This window comes from Thermobia domestica, chromosome 4 (assembly GCF_964235325.1).
Source record: "Thermobia domestica chromosome 4, izTheDome1.hap1.1, whole genome shotgun sequence".
In the NCBI taxonomy this organism is placed as follows: Eukaryota; Metazoa; Arthropoda; class Insecta; order Zygentoma; family Lepismatidae; genus Thermobia; species Thermobia domestica.
In genome coordinates this window covers 291672115-291694175 of record NC_137457.1, presented here as the reverse complement: position 1 = coordinate 291694175, position 22061 = coordinate 291672115, and the positions used below count along the sequence as shown (strand labels likewise).

Genomic DNA, 22061 nt, shown 5'->3' with positions numbered 1-22061 from the left:
TTGAAATAGACCCCTACTCACCAACTACCTCTATAAAAATTGTTGCGGAAGTACTGCAGGATTCTGAAATTTGGATATTTGGATAGGGCACATACTAGTTCCTAAGTGAAATCTTGATAAGACTACGGTAGGTCCCATAGTTTAGGAGCTATGGACCTTTAAAGTTCATTTTTTTCTCGTCTTCAGCAATCTATAATTAGGAAAGGAAGCATTTGTGCACCTAGATTGGTCTATATTTTTGTCTTATCTCGGTGTCAGGAATCACGTTCCAAACGACGTCGGTGTTGTTTTGAAATACCCTGTATAGCCTATGTGTGTGTTACTTCATTTCTTGGTAATTACTGGCTGGATTTGAATCAAATTTGATAGCTCATGGTCTAGGGAATAAAGATATTTGGTATGGAGAGCTCATGGTCTAGGCTTGTCCAAGATTCGGTTCGACAACAGAGGCTGTATTCCACAGCTATGCACACCTAGATCTTCTAAGTTCGATTCACCCAGCCTTGTCTTTAACTTATACAAAGGTTCAACTGTATATTCAAATCTTACAACTTAATTTAACTCATTTCCCGACGTCATTGCACAGCGTCATAAGTCAGGCGACAATTCCATTTTTACATTTATATATTTCTACATATTTTCTAAGTTTGATTATTAATTCTTTTAATTATTTTTTAAAGATCGATATATTTGCTTTCTCCTATGCAACCAGCTTTATTCTTGAGTCAAATGAGATTATCTAGTGCACAGGGGATTAACATTCACAACTTCGAACAAAATTTTTAAGATTTTCGTGATTTTTCATAACTCATTTGAAACAAATGAAACAGAAAAGTCTTTTTTTTTTTTAAAAAAAAAATATATGCTTTCTTACTAAAAACTAACAAGCAAAATAAAACAATTTGTACGTAATCTAACATACCAATCATAAAAAAGGAGCATTATGTTATAACATTATGTGAAATTTGAAGAATTTATCAAGTTACTGTAAACAAGAATGGTTCCCATGCTTTTCTGTTTTAGTCATGTATAAATAGGGGAAGGGTGGGCAAAGTGAAACGTGCAGGCAAAGTGGAATTTGTCATTTTCGAAACATAACGCTATATATCAAAACACAGGTGGTAGCATTGAAGAGAAGCAAGTGTCATGACGATATGATATAATGGAAAATTCCACGTGCTCCGTTGCGCATGAGTAATAGAGGAAAAACGAGTGTGGCGTGAAAAGGCAAGTTTTCAGGAGGCCAGGAAGAAAAGAGTTGTAGTTCCTGAATATTCAACAGAAATACCTATTTTGCAATCAGGTGAGTACAGCATTATTCATAGTAGAAATACTAAATGAAATAGTTTTGTGAATTGATGGAAACCTTGATTTGAAGAGGTATAAAATGTGAATCGTGCTGACACGGGCAAAGAGAAATAACAGACGGCGGGAAAAGTGAAACTGTTTGAATAGACATATAAGCAAAAGCTGCTTCCATTTTTTTAAATTTTTACATTCTTACAAATGTATTGTAAACACAGAGCATTTCAAATCTGTAACTTCATAATTTGTTCTCCGAAGGTAATAGTTGCGGAACTAACGTCTGAACTAAATTCGAAACATTATCTCAACAAACAACAATTTTTGAACTTTCGCATATCGACATTAAATATCTTCTATCATCAACATGTTTAATTGTTTTATTTCTGTTTAGTTGTGTGGCAGAAGGTTCAAGCTTTCCGTACGTGTATAAAACATTCTGTTGTGTTTTATTCCGACAATATTACGCCATTTATAACTTGTGTGCCACTTTGCCCGCCCTTCCACTACAATATGTATCTAAAAGTAATTCTCTTGAAAATATTTTTAAAACTTTTTATGCTATTATTATTATTACTTTATTCGTTATTTTTTAAAAAAGAAATCTGTTCATAAGAAATATTTATTATTTTTATTTACTGTAATCTTCCTTGCAACACTTACTGAAAAGATACTGCTTTCAGAACTATATCGTCAATCTATATATATGTAAAATTGAAAATCACTATGTTTGTGACTCTAAATCTCCTGAACCGTCCGACCAATCTCGATCAAATTTGTAACATGGATGAGGTTCGAGGCTGAGCTGGTTTTAGGCTATTCACTTTGATGGTAGAACAGAGGGACGGGGAAGGGGGAGGGGGGTATAAAAATAAATAAAACTTAATAACTCCTGAACAACTCGACCGATCTTGATCAAATTTTCAACATAGATGAGGTTCAGGCCTGGGATCGTTTTTATGATTTAAATTTGACGGAGCAACGTAGGGGAGGAGAAGGAGGGAGAGATATATAAAAAGCAATTTATATAAAACTGAAAGTGATTATTTTTGTAAGTTAATAACTCTTGAACTATCCAACCGATCTCAATCAAATTTTGAAGATACATGAGGTCCGGATCTGAAAACATTTTTGTAATTTCACTTTAACGGTAGATTCTAGGAGGAGGGAGGGGAGGGGGATCTATAAATAAAAAAATTATAAACCTAATAACTTTTGACCCATCCAACCAATCTCGATCAAATTTTCAACATATATGAGGGTTGATCCTTGGATGCTTTTTATCGTTTTACATTGTCGAGCCAACGTAGGGGAAGGGGAGGGGAGAGGTATATGTTAAAAAAATAAAAATAAAAATGACTGCATTTGTGACTTCATCACTCTTAAACCACCCGACCAATCTCAATCAAATTTTCAACATGCATGAGTTTAGAGGCAGGGATTACTTTAGGCTATTCACTTTAACGATGCAACGGAGGGGAGGGGTAGGGGAGAAAAATTTAAAAATGATCGAAAATGACCGATATTAGTGCTGAATCCACATTTTTGGGGGGTCGCTGAGATGAACGGTGACATTTCTGATGCCATGGGACGCAACATGGGGGAGGGGAAACATACATATATATATGGTCGAAAATGACCGATATTACGATATTAGTGTTGAATCTATAGTTCTTGGGGTTGATGAGATGAACAGTGACACTTCTGATGCTGTTAAAACCAAATTCATCCCCGCATTTTGGGGGAGGGAGAAAGGGAAATACGGTACATAAAACTGATCAGAAATAACCCATATTAGTGTCGAATTCATAGTTTCCGGGGTCGCTGGGATGACCGGTGACACATCCGATGCCGTGCAGTGGAACATGGAAGAGGAGGAGGTATATATATATATATATATATATATATATATATATATATATATATATATATATATATATATATATATATATATACGTATATAAATGGCCGAAATTAGTGTCTGATCCGTAGTTTTAAGAGACGCTAAGATGAAAAGTGACACTTCCAACCCCGTTTAAAATTAAATACAGCTCCGCATTTTGGGAGAGGGAGAGATGTCATCTGATCGAAAAATGATAGAAAATAACCAATATTAGTGTCGAATCCATAGTTTTCGAGGTCGCCGAGATGATCAATGACCTTTCCGATGCCGTTTAAATCGATGCCATTAAAAACGAAATCAGCATATTTCACTGGTACTAAACACTTGAGATACGGAGTTGTGCATTTAAATTTCCATTTCAACTCGGCGAAGTGGGTAATATATGTTAGTAATAATAATAATAATAATAATAATAATAATAATAATTATTATTATTATTATTATTATTATTATTATTATTATTATTATTATTATTATTATTATTATTATTATTATTATTATTATTATTATTATTATTATTACAGTAGAGCATCGATTATCCGAACGTCGGTCAACCGAACGACCGCTTAACCGAACTGTGTACTCGCTCGCACCTGTTACTCTCCCACCCTACCGTCCATCATCCCCCTCACTCCCAAACCAAGTTTCCCACAGTAGTCGCCGCACTGAGCCACCGCTGGCGGAACATTGCTTCTAATGGGGCCTTCATAAGGCGCTGCTGACCGGCCAAGCCGCCAGTCGCTGTGTTTCAACAATCATCACACTTATGTCGGTTTGGCACTGGCTGTAGAAGTACAGTACAGTACAGTACAGTTCGATTATCCGAACAAACCAGTTTTCCGAACACCCATGTCCCCCAATTACTTCGGATAATCGACGCTCTACTGTATTATTATTATTATTATTATTATTATTATTATTATTATTATTATTATTATTATTATTATTATCTTCCAAAACTATTGGACTGAACAAAAGCTGCTCAAGGAATTTCTTATAACCTGTTACACGCTCCACTCATACATCCAATTTCACCATCATACACCGATACAAAGCATTTTATAATAAAATGTATATATAGTTAGGATTATGATATTGAGAAGCAGTCCTAAGTTCAGATAAGACACAATAAGCTTTCTTCGATAGATAACGGGTAAAGGAGTTTTGTTTCTTTAGTTTAGATTTAACAAGTTGCTTAATATACAGGGTGGTTGAAAGATCTGGCACGTATGCTACTAAATGGAGGCCGACATAGTCATTCTGGGTGGGGACGGACAGATACATACACCATCTACTTAAGTAATTGTTCGAGATTTTTTTGACTATCCTTTACAGTTCACTTTCAAATTGTAATGAATTTGTTTTTCACAGCCCTGCAGTCGCACATAACATTTTTCTTTGAGTTGAGTTGATTTTGAGTTTAACGTCCCCTTCAGCAGTGAGACTATATGAGACGGGACCTACTGATTAACTTGGAATCCGAACCACATAAGCTCCCGACGGGAATCGAACCCGGGTCTTTCACGCCAAAGGCGCGTACGCTAACCGCTTAGCCAGGAAGGGGCTCTAATATATATATATATATATATATATATATATATATATATATATATATATATATATATATATATATATATATATATATATATATATATATATATATTACTTTAAAACAGTTTGGTAATTGGACTTCAGTTTCTAGCTTTGTAGATCAATTAATGTTAGTTCATTTAAAAAAAAAGAAAAAAATGAACCAAATCTGACAAGTGATCGCGTCAATTTTCATTGATTATTCCTTTCTGATCAATAAAAACTTATTGAGAGGACTTATTATAGGAGACTGCAATGTTTTTTTTTTTATGACAGCCACCATTAAGCTCTCTAATCACACTCTATGCAAAGATGATGAGCTCCTTCGTGGCTAAGCGGTCAGCGCACGCACCTTTGACGTATGAGTAGGAATCGCACGAGACGAGTCGAGACAGGATTTTCCTGACAAAATTCGAGTCTAGACACGGCTCTTTCAATAGAAAAATATACATTTTTCGAGTCGAGACATCACTTTTACATCACATTTTCGAGACGAGACAGCCATAAATCTTGTCTCGTACGCATCCCTACGTATGAGACCCGGCTTTGATTCCTGGCGGGAGCTCATGTGGTTCGGATCCCATGTTAAGCTGTAATATGAAATGAAATATTTCAGTTTAACGTCCCATGACTATGCCCTTTCATGCTAAGGAAGATTATGATTAAGACAAGTACATAATGATGGAAGAATTGGTGGAATTGGAAAGTGAGAGAAAATGAGATTGCCTCCAGAAAACCCACAAACATGATGTCGTCCACCCCAAACTTCCTTGGCCGGAGATCGAACTAAGGTTCCCTCGCACCAGAGGTAACTGAGCCACTGTGCTTCCATGTTGGCCTGTAGGCTAGGTAGAATATAGTCTAGCTGCTGAAACGAACGCTAAACTCATATCAAACGACGACAAAACCTTACACAAGGACACATAATTGTGCCAAATAGATAACTGGCTAGTTGGATTAGTTTTTCCCATTCCTTTCAGCAGCGACGCTATATGAGACGTGGCCGTACAGCTTAACGTGGGATACGAACCACATGAGTTCCACCAGAAATCGAACCCGGGTCTCCCGAAACAAAAGATATAGAACTAGACGAAATATTTAATACATTATATTGATTATATCTCATCTCATATTTAATAATTATTCATCATTTGCTTTTCTTAGATATATCAGTAATCAAACTTTGATACAGAAAACTGTTTTTATTTTTCTAAACTGTAAATATAACATAGTTTAAACATTTTTAAATTCAAAGAGATTATATTGATAGCCCACTAATATGTTAAGCTTTATTCATAGGGGAAGGGAAACCGTTTTTTTTTTTTTTTTTTTTTTTTTAACAACAACACTTTGTTTCCTTTCTTACTTCACCCAAGTTTACATTGCTTTATTCCAAACACAAAGAAATTCTTTTATTTTTAATTGAGTTGAAAGATTGTCTATGTTTAGATATATTCCGCCTTATGCAGAGTCGTTTTGACAAATGATTAGCCTCATGCTAAACGCTCGACTTCTGCAGGAAGCAAATGTAAGTCGAACGCTTTAGTATGGTACTAATCACACGTCAGAATGTCTCTGCATATGGCCCATTCTTACTAAAACTAATTTGTCAAAATGACAAATCGTGAGTATGCGCTATTTGCTACTTGATTAAGTTAAAGTGTGGCTAGTCAACCTACTGTTGTCAACAGGTTACCACAATATCTTACTACATCAGCCTTCAAAATTCACTAGGTTCCCAGTGGATAAGTATCCCTAATACAAGTCCTAACAAGAAATAACTTTCAGTTATGATATTATTAGGGTTTCGTTTGCCTTTTAAATGTAACTTTAGGGTTTTGTTCTGCATTTAGATTTATACTTACCACATTTTAAAACTAATTACGCCAATATTCCTAGGTAGTTCTCGTAATAGAATTTTTTTTTACAAGATTAACACGCCTAGTGTTTCTTTTAGGCACACTTCCGGGGGCTAAGCCCCCTCGAAATGTTCAATCGCCCTCTACCCTCCTGCAGTTTAGTTAGGTAGGCCTATATTAAATTGCGATGCACATATTACTCTTGAGTAAGGTCCGTCCTTTATGAAATGTTATAACAGTGCTGCCCCTCACATTTTGACTACCCCCCCTCCAACAAAATTTTCAAGAAAAAAGGCAGGACACGTAGTGTTACTATAATATTTTTGCTATAGTCACTGAGCTCCCTTCACATACCGGTGGCTTTTACTTTCGAAAAAATATATTTTATTTAAATAGAGAACATCAAAATGGCGACTAAAGAATTCTTATTTAAGTGTACGCAATTAATCGCCACTTTTCATTAAGATAACATATTATCTGGCACTTGTGGTTACATTTAAGAGATTAAACAACCTATATATTTCACTTTAATAAAGAAGATACCGATATTATTGTTCTTTAGGTTATATTTAAAATAATATTAATATTAATAATATTTACCTGAAGCTCTAGTTTTGTGATGTAGGTGTTCCTATTAGACCAAATGTAAGATTTGTCCCATTCCCTGTGACACTCACACTATGCTCGGCATTCTTGACGTACAGTGAAGTGAATACTAGTATTGATGAAGTGTACTTGTTGCGCCTGCTAATACAGCTGAGCCGATACACTATCTTATCAGTCTTGTGTTTAAAATGGATGGGTGTTCCGGCAATATACAGGTCTCCGACAACAGAGAGAGAGAGAGAGGGGGGGGGAGGGAAAGGGAGTCAATGGAACAAGATGTTTACCGTTACAGTTATTTCCTTGTTTCCAGGGGCGGCATACGATTTTGTAGACGGGACAATTGGCCCCTTAGAATTTTACTATAAATAAATTATCAACATGCAATTTTACACAGGTTCAGTATCTTCCCTTCTGAAATAGCTTATCTGTAGTCCTCTTTTCCTCTTTGGTAATTTTATTATAAGCCTATGACATTCTTTGTTTCAGAAAATTTCATTCAGGGGAAGAGAAGAAAATCGTAATTTGAGGGGACTCCACCGTAACCGTGTTTATTAAAGAACGTATCCTGCACAGGAGTTACACACTGAACTCATTTTTGGCTGTATAGTTAATGTTTACACCTTTGGCGCTTGAGATTAGGTTCGAGACGGCGTTATATTCGAAATCTACCAAACAAGTGACGCCTAATTGCAATTTAATTTGACTTTCTGTCTATGGCGGCTTTGCTTGCTCTCCCCCGGAGTATATCTTGAAGAAACACCACTTACCGGTGCTACTACTGATTGTTTTCAACTGATCTTGTATCACGGGTATCAGTTGTATCATAGGTCTTGAAAAAAATGAAATGAAATCTTTATGTCCCACGCTTATACTGGCTAGGATAAAGGAGACGGTAATGATGAGAAATGAATGAAATGGTGGAATGAAGAAAGTATGAGGAAATGGGAGATCCCCCGAGAAAACCCCCACACACGGTGTTTGTCCACCACAAATCTTACTTGGCGCGAGCATCATAGGGCTTTAGTTGATGTATAAAATAGATTAGCAAATATTCGCCAAGTGTAACTGCGAGGAATATTTTGCATTCCTCCTTCTACGTGTTTCGTATAGCATTTTTCTGTACTTGAAATCACACGGAGCTCAAACACCTCGTATTGGCACATTATTCCCGCTGAGAAGTCCAAATTGCAAATTTCATGTCTTTAAATTTTAAAGAAAATCGAAATACAGGCATTTTGCTATCATACAATAATGACGACCCCTATCTCCTTCCACGTTGCATTATCCCCTCCTCCGAAGTTCTTTCTTAGTGGTACTTTTCATCACAAGTCCTATGCATTGTGCAAATTTTAAGGTTCCAGTAGTTTGGCCTAGACGTGAACAGTCTGCCAGTCAGCATTTCTTTTCCTTTAAATCAGGGATATAAATAATTACACAGGAAAGATATTTAAAAATAGCAAGTAAGTTCACTATACACACTATAATACTACGGTAGACTTCTAAAGTATGCGGATTCAATGCTGAAACCAAAAGTAATAAACCTATGTACAGTTTCCGGTTCCAGTAGAGAGATAGGGTCAGAGACGCTGTTCTTCGGAAGCTGAACCCAGGACCAGATTAAGGGTTCAGCTATAGCTATAGCCCCGGGCCTCCAGGTGGAACGGGGACTCCACTCTGATCAAAATCTCAACTGGCTAAGAAGAATCATGAAGATACAATCATCATTATCAAATAAAATATGATCAAAAATATGAAACATATTTCCTTAACTTTCCTACTGTACTTTCACAGAAATGTACAGGGTCGTCCGGAAGTAGGGGGGTATACCCCCCTTTAGTTTCAACAGTATAGTGTTAGTTATGGTAGAATGTCTGTACACAGTTACCTTAAAGTCTTAAGAGTCATAAACATCGGTATGATCACCATCCATGTCGTAACATAGCTGAATTCTGAGCCAAGTTCTCGCAGATGTTTTGCGGAGATACTCCGGAGTCACGAGGATAAAGGCGTGTTCCACAGCTGCTCGTAATTCCTGCGTTGTGTGATATCGAGTGTTTCTTACTTGTTGCGTTATGAAACCCCAGAGAGCATTGTCTGGTGTCGTCGGATCACGACTTCTTGGAGGCCAGGCGAAGGGAGCTGGTGAAGATGCACAACCTCTTCCAATCCAGCGGCCAGGAAACGTCTGATTCAGGTAATTGGGCACGTGAATCGCGAAGTGCGCTGGTGCTCCATCCTGCTGTATCACAACAGTGTCCTTGCCAAGACAATATCAAGCAATGTTATCAAACAAATGTGGGTAAAACCTAAAACCGTCAGAAAACACCAATTAGGGATACACACACTTCCGGACCACACTGTATTAGGCAAAGTTAGCAGGGGCCACATTTTTTTCTAGCTCCGGGCTTCCAAATGGGTTAATCCAGCCCTGGATGAACCCACGTCAAGAAACGGTTTCTCGCTATATTTGACAGTTACTAGACTTCCATCCTATGTTATGCGTAAGTATTGAAAGTCATAAAACAGCCATGTCCATCCATCCTTTCATCGTTTCTCGACAGGTATCAGAGTATCAGAGTATCAGAGTAATTAAAAATATCAAGAAGCAGTTTCTTTCGAAAAAAACTTAGAGCACAAAGATAGATTCCACCTCCTCCATTAAATTTATATTGAAACCGAAAGGGTAGGAATCAACCTTTTCTAGTTTCAACATTGATTGCCATAGAACTAAACCGAGATAACGACAAACATTTTTTGGATCGATTGAGGATACCATCTCCACCCATAACATTCTATTAAAACCAGAAGTAGTTCAAATTTATTAGTACCTCCGGTTGCAGTGTGGATTTACATAGAACAAAACTGTAATAGATATCAACGAGAGTTTTTTTTAATCGATTCATGTTTCAATCATAGGTTTTGTCTCTTGCATTAACTCTCTATTGAAACTGGAAGTAGTAGAAATCTAGGGGACGCGGCAGAAGTTCTAAATGGCACAAGACCTAAAAATCATTTGGCGGCAGAAGATCTAAACGGCACAAGACCCAAAAATCATTTGGCTGCAGAAGATTTAAATGGCACAAGACCTAAAAGTCATTTGGTGGAAAAAGATCTAAACGGCACAAGACCTAAAAATCATTTGGTGGAAAAAGATCTAAACGGCACAAGACCTAAAAATCATTTGGCGGCAGAAGATCTAACAAAACCTAAAAGTCATTTGGCGGCAGAAGATTTAAACGACACAAGACCTAAAAGTCATTTGGTGGAAGAAGATCTAAACGGCACAACACCTAAAAATCATTTGGCGGCACAATATCTAAACAGCACAAGACCTAAAATCATTTGGCGGCAAAAGATCTAAACGGCACAATACTTAAATTCATTTGGCGGCACAATATCTAAACATCACAAGACCTAAAAATGATTTGGCGGCAGAAGATCTAAACGGCGCAAGACCTTAGAACCATTTGGTGGCACAAGATCTAAAACTCATTTTGCGGCACAAGACAAACGGCAGAATGCCTAAAAGGCATAAGACTTAAAACTCATTTTGTGGCACAAGACCTAAACGGCATAAAACCAAAACGCCACAAGACCTAAAAATCATTTGGCGACACAAGATCTAAACAGCATGAGACCTAAAATTTGGGTCTAGTGCTTTTTTTTAATTTTTTTTTTTAGGTCTTATGCCGTTTTGTTGTTGTAACGATTATGTCTTATGAATATTGCACGAAATCTACAGTTTCTGGTTTCAACGTTGATCACCATACAAGAAAACGCATGTAATAGACATCGTCAAGTAGTTCATTGGAATCTAGGGTTGCCAATTGGCCGAATTTTCACCGGCCTGGCCGGAAATATTGCTGTTATTTTGATTAAAGCCGGAGACCGTTATAAATTTCTTACCAGCCCCTTTATGATTGGCTTGTGGAAATTTGTAACTAGTTGGAGGCAATTTCATCTACAGTGAAACCTGTCTATGTTGGTCACCACCGGTTCCATCGAAAAGTGGCCAACTTAGACAGGTGGCCAACTTACAGAAATAAGTGTGATTTGTGTATTTTTAGAATAGGATTTCTAGTATTACTTGATTGTAAAATTTTAATAAGCAGTGGCACGACAGCTACTTATAAATAATGTATATAGAGTAATTATAAAAATATACAGTACTAGAAACTATCACTATAGCATGCAAGAGCGCCGATTTCTCTGTAAATTTGGAGAGGGAGCCCATTCAGATGCAGAAGGTGTATATATGAAGATTTTAAGACAAATTGCACTCAAATTATACGAAATATTGTATACTCATAAATAAAATAGGGACCACATGAGCTTTGGGGGACCACATGAGCTTTCCCCCTCCACCCAGGATCGGCGCTCTTGATAGTATGTTGAAGATATATGCATACTTTCTCTTCCTGAAAACTAGTCTGATACATTGGATTATTCGGATTGAAAACACAATAATACAACAACCATGAAATAGAAGTGTATGTACGCAGTTTATTGAAATTGATAGTATAGCACACTGAGTTATTCAGATTGTAAACAAGAAAAGCTAAGTTATAAATTGAGAAATTCATATGCAATTTATATGACTTCTTTTCAGTTGTTACTGAATGGTGGTTCATTCTAGACGTATTTGTTTTATTCTTTTTGGCAGATATGCACATTCTAATATTGTAGTTAATTACCTCTTGTTAATGACTTGAGGGAATTCATTTCTCAAAACCTCCGCTACCTTTTGACATTAGTCAGGTGCCAATAAATGACAGTTGAGCTTTAACCTTGAGAATTTTCCGGAATTACTAAAGCTTCCCACTGATGAAAGGAGCCGATATAGCTAATGGGTTTACCAAAACAGACAGGGTAAACAAATACGTACAACCATTTCCTGAATTCCTGTACGTGCTTTTTCTTATTCACATCTTCCTTCACCACCCTTTTATGAGGGTAGTGTTCTGGCCATTGACCTCCAAGAACAAATCGTGCGAATCTATGCTTCTTTGTGTCCAGTCACAAATACAAACAAAACATCTGCCTCTCATATGGGAATTCGAAAGAGTTAAGAAAAATAACAAAACTGTATTTTGCGTGGCCAAGATACGCAGGTAAACTTATCATTATCATCATAGGGTAAACATTGCTTCAGTGTGGCCAACTTCCAAGATAGACAGGTGGCCAACTTATAGAGTAGTAAGTAACGAATGTCTTATGGGAAAATGCAGGTTCAAGACGAACTAGGCCAAGATAAGCAGGTGGCCAACTTAGAGAGGTGGCCAAGTTGACAGGTTTCACTGTAGTTCGAAATATAGATTTAAAAAGTAACTTTCATTCTGTAAATCCAAAACTGACACCTTTCACCATCTATCAACGATTAATATATTTTGTTCGTCTGTTTAGATAATTTTAAAGAGATTACAGAAACTGTATCAGGGAAAATTTGAAATTTACTTGTAAGGAATTTTATACATTTATTGAGAGTGAAAAAGAACTTAAAGCAATTTCCTGTAGACTCCTACTTGAAGTATAAGTTTAAAGATTAATTTTCATTAACCAAATCCAAAATTATCACGTAGAGATTAATATACTTCTGTTCATCTGTTTCAATTATTTTAAAAGAAGTGGCAGTTACTAGTAAATACAATAAAATGATCAATGCCGATTTCAGTTCCTCATTTATAGCACAATATTTCCATTAAGCTTATTAGTGAATGCACTAAGGATATGCAGAATACAGGGTTAATGCACTTTATTCACGATAGTATATATCCTTCCCATGGATGGGTCCGAACAGAGATACTTCACACTTGCACGTATAGAGAATTTTGAGGGGTGCCGGTTATTCTATTTTTCAGATTTGGGAACCCTATTGGAATCGATTCATGTGTTAAGGAAATATATTACTATCCCCAACTAAACCGGAACACATTACTAAACCGGAACTGGTAGAAATTTACTAGTACTTATAGTATTAGAATATTGATCTCATAGAGCATAAACATAAAAGATATCGAGAAGTGGTTCCTGGAATCGATTCAGTAGCTGAACAAATGATACCACCTTTCAATCGTAATACTTTACTAAAGCCAGAAATAATAATTTTTTCTAGTACTTCCGGTTTTAATATTGATGTCCATAGAGCAAAAAACGGTGAGAGATACCGAAAGAAAAATTTTCCGAATCATTTCAGAGTTATGAATCTCCGAATATTCGAAAAATCACGTTTCAAAACACACTGACTTAAAAACTATAGGACCTATCGCAAGCGGTTTAAGGCATTACACAGGAACTAGTATGTGCTCTATCTAAATATCCATATTTCACCATCCTCCATTATCGGTGAAACGAGCTGTAAAATGGAAGTTGAGGTATAGGGATACTCCTTTAAGTACTAATGGTGCGTTCATTTCGCTGATACCAGTGAATTCTGAAACATGGATATTTATATATAGCGCATACCAGTTCCTGTGTAATTCCTTAAACCGCTTGGGATAGGTTCTATAGTATCTAAGTCAGGGTGTTTTGAAACGTGATTTTTCGAATATTCGACAGTTCATAACTCTGAAAGGAGACGGTTTTTTCGACCCATGTTTAGTAGAGCTTTTTTCTTTCATTTCATATAAAGCAGCCTTTCCCAACCTGGGGTCCGCGGACCCCAAGGGATCCACAAGACGATCTGAGGGTGTCCGCAATCCAATCTCAGACAGGCACACACAGTGCTGAGAAATACACCATTTTAAGTTAAACGATCGACTTAATAACGACAAGCCAATATGTGTGAAGAGTGATAGGAATGGACTTGAGGCTGAGGCAGATCTTCGCTTAAAATTTTCTTCGTTTGATCCTGCCATTTCCAATGTAGTGGCTGAAAGACACCACCAACCATGTCATTGACTGAAGTTTTGTACTTCGGTAAGTCATATAATTATTATCATGTTAACTTGTTGAAGATAATACATTTTATCTTTTTTCAGAAAAAAAAATACTTTTTACTATACCTGATGGGTAAGCTATTGTGGTTTTGTTTCGTTTACGTACTGGATGTATTTATATATTTGCAACATCTTAGTCAAGGTGTTCGGCCCTAAGTTTGAAAACCTAAGACCACCCGATTACGGAATAGGTACCATACTACTCTAACATGATTATACCACTGTAAAGAATTTAAAAAAAAAAACGTGTATTGCGTGTATGGTAGGCTCGAAAAAGGGGCGCAGTGTGGAAAAGGTTCGAAAAGGTTTAAAGACATGAGACTTGAAACAAATGTAAGCATGCTCATGCTCTACGTAAATATTTCCAAAGTCATTACCAACGTTGGAATTTTTAACTCTTTTGTGTAGTAACGAAAGAAAGTGCCGAAAATGAAAAATTAAAAAAAAAATGTACAGAATGAAGAAAATCCATATTCAGTTGCAGAAAACTGACTTCCTACTGGTGAATCCCTGTGCACCGTAGACCTGTATGTGCAGTATGCATCAACATTTATCCATTGGTACGATGCAGTGTGACATGTGAAAAGGGTATCTAATGCAAGTCCGTAAAACGCAAGGATGTTATAAAGTAGAGGATCTGCCCATACAACAAAATCGTGAAGCCATACGTCACAGCTTCGCCACACCTACTCTACCCACTCCGCGCCACTAAGATCGCAATGTTTCGAGCCAACAATCATGACGGAAACGAGAGTAGCCAATGAGGCGTGCCGGCTCAGACGAAGCTCGTTTTTTTTTTTTTTTTTTTTTTGCTTCATTGAGTTCATACGATGAAGATACGTATGAGCAGATCCACTATTTTATAACATCCTTGGTAAAACGTATGTTTCTTTTTTCTCTTTTCTTTTTGTTTTACAGAAACGCGGCCCCTGCCAACAGTTATCTTAAAACTACTGCAACAGGTGTGTTTTAGGTCAATTAATGATAAGCAATTTGAATTTGCACATAATTGATACCCTGAATTTTTATGCAAAACTTTTTTAACCACGGAACGTAAAACTCAAAGATTTAATTTAATTTTTTGTGATAAAAATTACTCACCTACAGCTGGCAACTCTGGAATCCTCGTGGAAAGAGAAGGGCACTTTACAGCAAATTCTCGAATTGGCTGCCGCGTTTTTGTAAACACTTATTTACACGCTTCACCATGTTTTTGACACATTTTTTATGAGTGTTGCTGGTGATGGGTTGATTATCTGTTACAATGTTCGTCTTCAATTCCTCAATGGTCTTGGGGTTATTCTTCTACACCATATTTTTTAGGTAACCACCTAAGAAAAAGTCAGGTGATGTTAAGTTCGGAGAACGGAAGGGCCACATATTTTTGGAAAGGATGTGACCACCAAAAAATTTCCCTAACATTTCTATTGTTTCATCGGAAGTATTGCCAGGGTTGCCAGTTGTAGGGGGGAATTTTAATCGCAAAATTTTGAATAAAAACTCAGATTATCAATTATGTGCAAATTCTCAGTGCTTGTCATTAATTAACCTAAAACAACCTGTTATAGTAATTTTACAACAACGGTGTTGGCAGCAGGCGTTCTTCCAGACATGTTTTTGTTCTGAGAGTCCATCTTCCCCGAAGAAGACCAAAATAATACGTATATGATATAATAAATAGAATAGTACCAACAGTGTCCCGTCGGAATACTAAGTCTGCACCCCGGAACAGTGTTTCTAAAAAAAAAATGGTTGGCAAGGGCCGCGTTTCTGTCAAAAAACACCCATTTTACGGACCAGCCTCTGTACATGGCAACACTGCAACAACTGTGTCACATTTTCTCACCAAAGGATAAATGTTGATGCATACCGCATATATACACAGGAATTCACCCCCAAGAAATCAGTTTTCTGCAACTGAATATTGATTCTTTATTTATATATATTATTTTACACTTTCGTTACTGAACAAAATCATTACAAATTCCAACATTGGTCATGATCTCGAAAATATCTACATAGAACACGCTTACATTTGTTTCAACTGTCACGCCTTCATTGTCCTTGGTTCAAAAGATATTCGCAATTATATATTGGGTTTCGTTGGCAGGTCCTGAGACTAATTTTTTTCTTTCTTTAACCTTTGGGCCTGGAAATGTTTCTTCTACGTTTCTCGATCTTCAGCTTCCTCTTTTAACTCACTATATTTTCTTCTATTTTTCAAATCATCGATTAGGTGTTTTTTTCTTCCTATTCCTCTCTCTTACTTGTATGTCGGTATGAAGAACATAATTTCTCCGCAAGATGTGTCCAATTCAATTGGTCTTCTTATGAAGGATGCTCGCTAACGCTTACTATACAATTGTGGTCGTTTACCCAACTTTAACGAAAGGAGAATCGACCAAAATTTCAAGAAGGTTCAGATTACTGTGTTCATTTTGAGGAAAAAAAAAAAAAGACTTACAGTATAAGTTAAGAAAGAAGTATTTTAGCTTTATCAGTAAAAATTTTAATCATTGATTTTTTAACGGATTAATCACAAGCTTATATTACATAGCAAAAATATATGCGAATCTTACCTCTGACATGAGTAATAAGGTAGTAGAAATACATAATGCAAAGTGTTGCTGAAGCACGCATTAGCCCATAAGAAAGGTGTGGCTAAATTGAGTGCTATCTGAAGAGATTATCGGAAGAAATCACGCTAACCATGCAAGTGTTCCAATATTGTCTTACACATAACGTATTCTTTGTATGCGATATAAATTTTTAACCATTATTCTGCTTTATGAGTACACTTAACGTCGCTGACGCGCCTGCCTTTTAGGGATGTGTATACGACCTACCACGCGGACTCCCTGCTGCGCTTCTGTCCTACTCTGTTAGATAGCAATCTCGGTTTTTGTGCCAACTTAGCACAAATCAGTGAGTGGTTTTTAGACTGCAATTTTTATGACTTACCTCCCGATCATTGAGATAATATATAGACCTCGAAGATCTATATAGATAATATAGATAGGGTCGTTATATTATCTCGATGATCCTGATACATATTTATAATACGACATATTTAGCTATTTCTTTTTCCCGGCGGGAGCTCATGTGGTTCGGATTTCACGTTAATCAGTTGGTCCTGTCTCATATAAGAGGGGCTGGAGTTCCAGAAGGAACGAGATGGGCAAATATATGTTGAGTGTGATTAATTCAGCCGTAGATCTCGCTGCTGAAACGGACGTTAAACTCAAAATCAACTCAATCATCTATTTATTTAACGCTTAATTCCTCCTAAGGTGAATCTGCACTCATAAAATACCATTCAACCTCGAAGAAACAATTTCTGAAATAGTATGATTTCATTACATGCTTAACAAGTGCAAAAATAATAAATTTCACTATGCATCCGTAAAATCTGATAGCAGTGAAATTTTAAAAAATATATATATATACTTTACAAAACAATTAAAAGAAAGTGGAGCCAAGGATATGTAGAAGATGGAGTCATTTGTACTAGTATTTGCAAAAATCTGCATAAAACAACGCAAAACACAAAGGCAAAAAGTCATTGTGCCTTATGCGGAGTCACTCTGAAGAGTGATTAGTGATATAGTAAAGAGTTCGATGTTCCCTTCACTAGTCAGCACTTTAGTATCACGTTAATCATACATCAAAACGACTCTGCATAAGATCCATTGTTAGTTCGGATTACGTAAATTGTGCGTTATGTTTACGCAAACTATTACGGAATTTGCCCACTTTTGGCTCGTGATTTTTTCTCCACAGAATAAAATTACAAGAATTCAATTATTAGTGCTATAGATGATAAATCATGAAACAGGAAACAAGTATTATACCCAGCAACATTGAAATAATTGAAATTCTGTGTCCGTGATTTGTGTAAAGGAAAGTTATTTTTTTGGGTCAAAAGGGAAACGACATAAATTAAATAAAGTTTTCTTCACCTATGGAATTATGGAAAACAGTGTTGTTTAACATGTTATGCAAGACAATTTAGCCTTTAGGCCAAATGATATGAAACACATTCATTTCAATATGGTTTATGCAGACTAAGCATTATTAGTTTACGCAACAACTTTGGGACTGTCAAGAGCTTTTTTTGTGTGACGATAAGTCCAGAGGTCTATTTAAAATGTGGCCGTGGACAAATACCAACGATGTTCCACATTTACCTATATCTAAAGGTACACTTTGTAATTATAGTGATTTTCTGTTTTTGACACAATTATTCAATGATTTTAGTTTCGTAAAACAACAAATTCACATCATTGTAGTATCTAAAAGAGAGTATCTGATGAATAAATTTGAAGTTTGTAGTCTGTATACAATATATCAGGTGTTCTTATGTGATCATTTTTTTAGATAAATTTTTGATATCTGTACCTGAGAACATGAAGTGCGTAAGTCCAAATTTGCTAAACATTGGCCTCGTTTTTAACTCAGGCTAATGTTTAGCAGAAAGGGTCCAGCGATTGTTTCTAAAAATATTACACTTTCGGTAATTTCTGTTCATATTAGGGAAGATTAGTTTAGCTGATTTTGGGTTAAGGTAAATTTTTAGTAATGGGGGGCCAGCACTAACAAAGACGGAAAACTACGTACTCTGCGGGGCTCTAACCCGCCTTCACTTGCTAACGCTCGCTCCGCAATACTGTCTGGATTAAATGTTATTAACCTATCCTAATCGAATATAAATAGAAAATCGCAAAAAAAAAAAAAAAAAAAAACTTTAAAAGTCGCCCCACAAAGCTAAACAATAGTCTGCTCGAATTTAGGTTAGGTAGTTTATGATACATTATATTAGTGTAGGGGTCCAGCATAATTTTCCAAAAAATGATAGAATTTCGCTTATTGTCCTTATATTAGGTTAGTTCAGTTAGATTTGGTTACCATATGTTAGGTCTGAGTGCTTGTATGACCCGTTTCTCCTTTAAACTTTGTGCTTCCTTCACGTGCTTCTGGATCCCTTCTGCTAAACATAACCCAAAACCAGTTTTGTACCTATATCTTTCGGAACTCTGAACCGAAGGGTGGGTTGTATTTTGTTGTATACGGATTGATGACGTTATTAGCTAAGAATATAATGTAGTAAACAGGGTTGGCTGGTTTAAACCAGCTGTTTTTTTTAAAAAAAAAAAAAAAAAAAAACTGGTTTAAACAAAAAAATGTAAGTGTTTGTAAAACCTTGATGAACACACATTTGTGGGTTATCACGTTTCACTCCCGTATATTATTCGTATTATATTCAGACCTAAATTCCCCACTCGTTACTCAAAAAGATTATTCTACAAAAGCAACTTTTTTTTTTTTTTTTTTTTTTTACAAGTTTATAAATGTTTATTTTCTGATTTTTTGTAGTTGTTATTATTGTTATGTAATTGCAATCGAAGAAAAATTCTAAATATTGTTTCGTTTCAATGTTTACTATTGATAAAATACATCGAAAATGCCGTACTTTTTGTGTGTGTGGGGGGGGTCATACAGACCCCACGAGAGGCATTTAGTGAAATAAGTACGGTATCTTTGGTATCTATTTATGTATAAATGAGTCTGAGCCAAAGTGGACTCAAATAATTCGTATCTTTATTCACTTTTCTTATTGATATGCAGATTAAGTCGGTGTATTTCTTTAATTTGGACCAATAAAAGTCGTTGTTAACTAACTTGAACTAAATTAGTTCTTCTGTACTCCGTAGGATTTTGAAATTGTTCATATGTAATTCTGTGTAATGGTTTCACTTGTGCAACTGTTTATCTTTTTGTCCTTCTGAAATGACTTGACAGTTATATTAAGAAGCATGTAAAGATCAATACAACGATTTTTTTTTTTTTTTAAATCAGGATTCCTTCGTAAGTGAGTCGGCAGACGTATCGCATTTGTGGCCAATTAGTCCTGGTTCCGAGTTCAAATGGAGGACAATTTCTCTCGGATGTCGAGAAGCGGTTTTTATTCCGCTTTAAGCCGGTTGTTGCATAATAACATCTAGGCAAAACAAACTTATTTCTGTCCATATATGATATGAATATATAGAGCAAATTATTTAAACCATAAAAACCTGGTTTAAACAAAAAAAAAAAAAACTTTTTTTTTTTTGGTTTTTTAAATAAAAACCATGGTTTTTGCCAACCCTGGTAGTAAATCTAATATGTATTTAGTGCTTAAGTAAGTGTTTTTACTGTTTTCTAGGAAACAAGGATTTGTGACTTACACACTTCATTCTCTCAGGTACAGATATACGCTCCATCTGCGCTTTAAAAGAGTACATTAGAGTTGGGTTGGTTAACTTAGGGAACTTTGGATCTATTTTGTTAAAATTAGTGGAGTGTAAATTTTTGTGTCTGCGTAAGGATATCGACTGGAGGGAAGATTCTAGAATATAAGTCCCCATATGGGTTAGTTAGTAGCTAGATTGGTTCCTTTCTGTACTAAAGTTGCCAAGCGAGCGTCAGCGAGTGAAGGCGGGTTAGAGCCCCGCAGTGCACATTGCTTTCTGTCATTATTGCAGCTAAATGAGAAGGGGGACATGTTTTCTAGAACCCTACTGCCTTTGGAGGTCAAAACTAGGTTAAAAAAAAAACAATGTGTGGAGTAGGAATGAGTTTATGTTACGGAATGGTGATCTGTTAAGTAAATAGAATGGAGAGACAGTGTGTGCAATAAAGGAGTGGGAAATGTCGCAGGGAGTATTTGCAGTTAGCGGAAGAGTACTTAAGAGAGTATGAGTACATAGATTGAACTATTTGAAGTTTTGAGTTACGTGAAGGCTAGTTATTATCAACGGAATTTTTTTCTTTGACTCGGACAGTGACTGCAACTGATTCATCTGACCCGGTTCCCGGAGCAGTTTAGAAATGACATTGAAGTTGCTCCATTCGATCGTGACGTAATGTCACGTGATATCATGAGGGTAAAAGAGAAACGAAACTAGTCCTGTGGGGTTAGTAACTCTCTTCACTCGCTCAATGTTTCGTGACATAAGTAAATAACTTTTTTAATCAATAAAGTTGTGTGTGAAAAGTAGACTATATACCACGTCATAGCACCAAAGGCACAAACAGTTCCAGGAAATAAGTGAACCTATAAGAACCGATTGAAGTCATTGTCCGAGTCAAAGCAAAATCTTGCCTTATCGACATAATGCCCGTCCCTACATTCCTATTCTCCTGCTTTGTCAACACTTCAGGTATACCAGCACGTCGTATAATGCGAGTGCAGCTCTTTGTGTGAATTGTGACCAGGGTAGTTATGGGATAGAACCCTGTACAGCGATCAAGCCCTTTTGTATCAACTGCAAAGGCGAGCATTCTGCTTGGTCTCGGGACTTTCCTGCCTTTCAATGTGAGATAGGTATCCAAGAGCTAATGGTATTTGTAAAGATCTCGCCAGCCGATGCTAAGCTTCGTTTAGAAGAAAATATCCCTTCCTCGCTTTCTATGCCATTTGCTACTGTTACAGCTACTTTTTTGTGAATCTGTTTCAACCCAGATGTCCGACGTTTCCACTCAAACTAATCTTCTTCCCCGCAAAAGTCCAGAAATTCAGAGCCCCATCGAAGTGATTTATCTACATCCCCCAACATTCCCCCCCCCCCAAAAAAAAAAAATAAATTCGGACACTCCCAGCTAGGGGGTGCAATATTAAAAAGATTCATTCTCGTTCTGCCTAAAGCCCTCCAGGACTCTGTAGAAAATATGTTAAATGATCTTATTTTTTCTGTTCGGAATTCCGTTCTGCCTAATCTTTGGAGACGGAATTGTATGCCATTGGAAATTTTTAGGAAAATGAAGCACCGGAAAGCTTGACTCCTAGCATGTTTGTATGCAGATCGGAACTCATGTATAAAATGGCTG

At 36.4% G+C, this 22061-nt stretch overlaps 2 protein-coding genes across 5 annotated transcripts in view; one reads left to right on the top strand and one right to left on the bottom strand.

Annotated features, from left to right (window-relative positions):
• Positions 1-15625, bottom strand: part of LOC145684168 (phospholipid scramblase 2-like) — a 48048-nt gene extending 32423 nt beyond the window's left edge. For 2 of the 4 annotated variants that reach the window (XM_081756155.1, XM_081756157.1), the window contains exon 1: positions 15297-15625. The gene's annotated coding sequence lies outside the window, so the exon portion shown is untranslated. Of the gene's footprint in view, positions 1-7254; positions 7417-15296 lie in introns of those variants that run through there. The other 2 variants (XM_081756153.1, XM_081756156.1) reach the window with 2 other exon arrangements.
• A 2264-nt stretch (positions 15626-17889) lies between these two features.
• The window catches only part of LOC145684167 (platelet-activating factor acetylhydrolase-like), a 51028-nt gene continuing 46856 nt past the window's right edge, over positions 17890-22061 (top strand). The window contains exon 1 of the mRNA XM_081756152.1: positions 17890-18394. Coding sequence (XP_081612278.1) covers positions 18343-18394 — 52 coding nt within the window. The 5' untranslated portion in view covers positions 17890-18342. The remainder of the gene's footprint in view (positions 18395-22061) is intronic.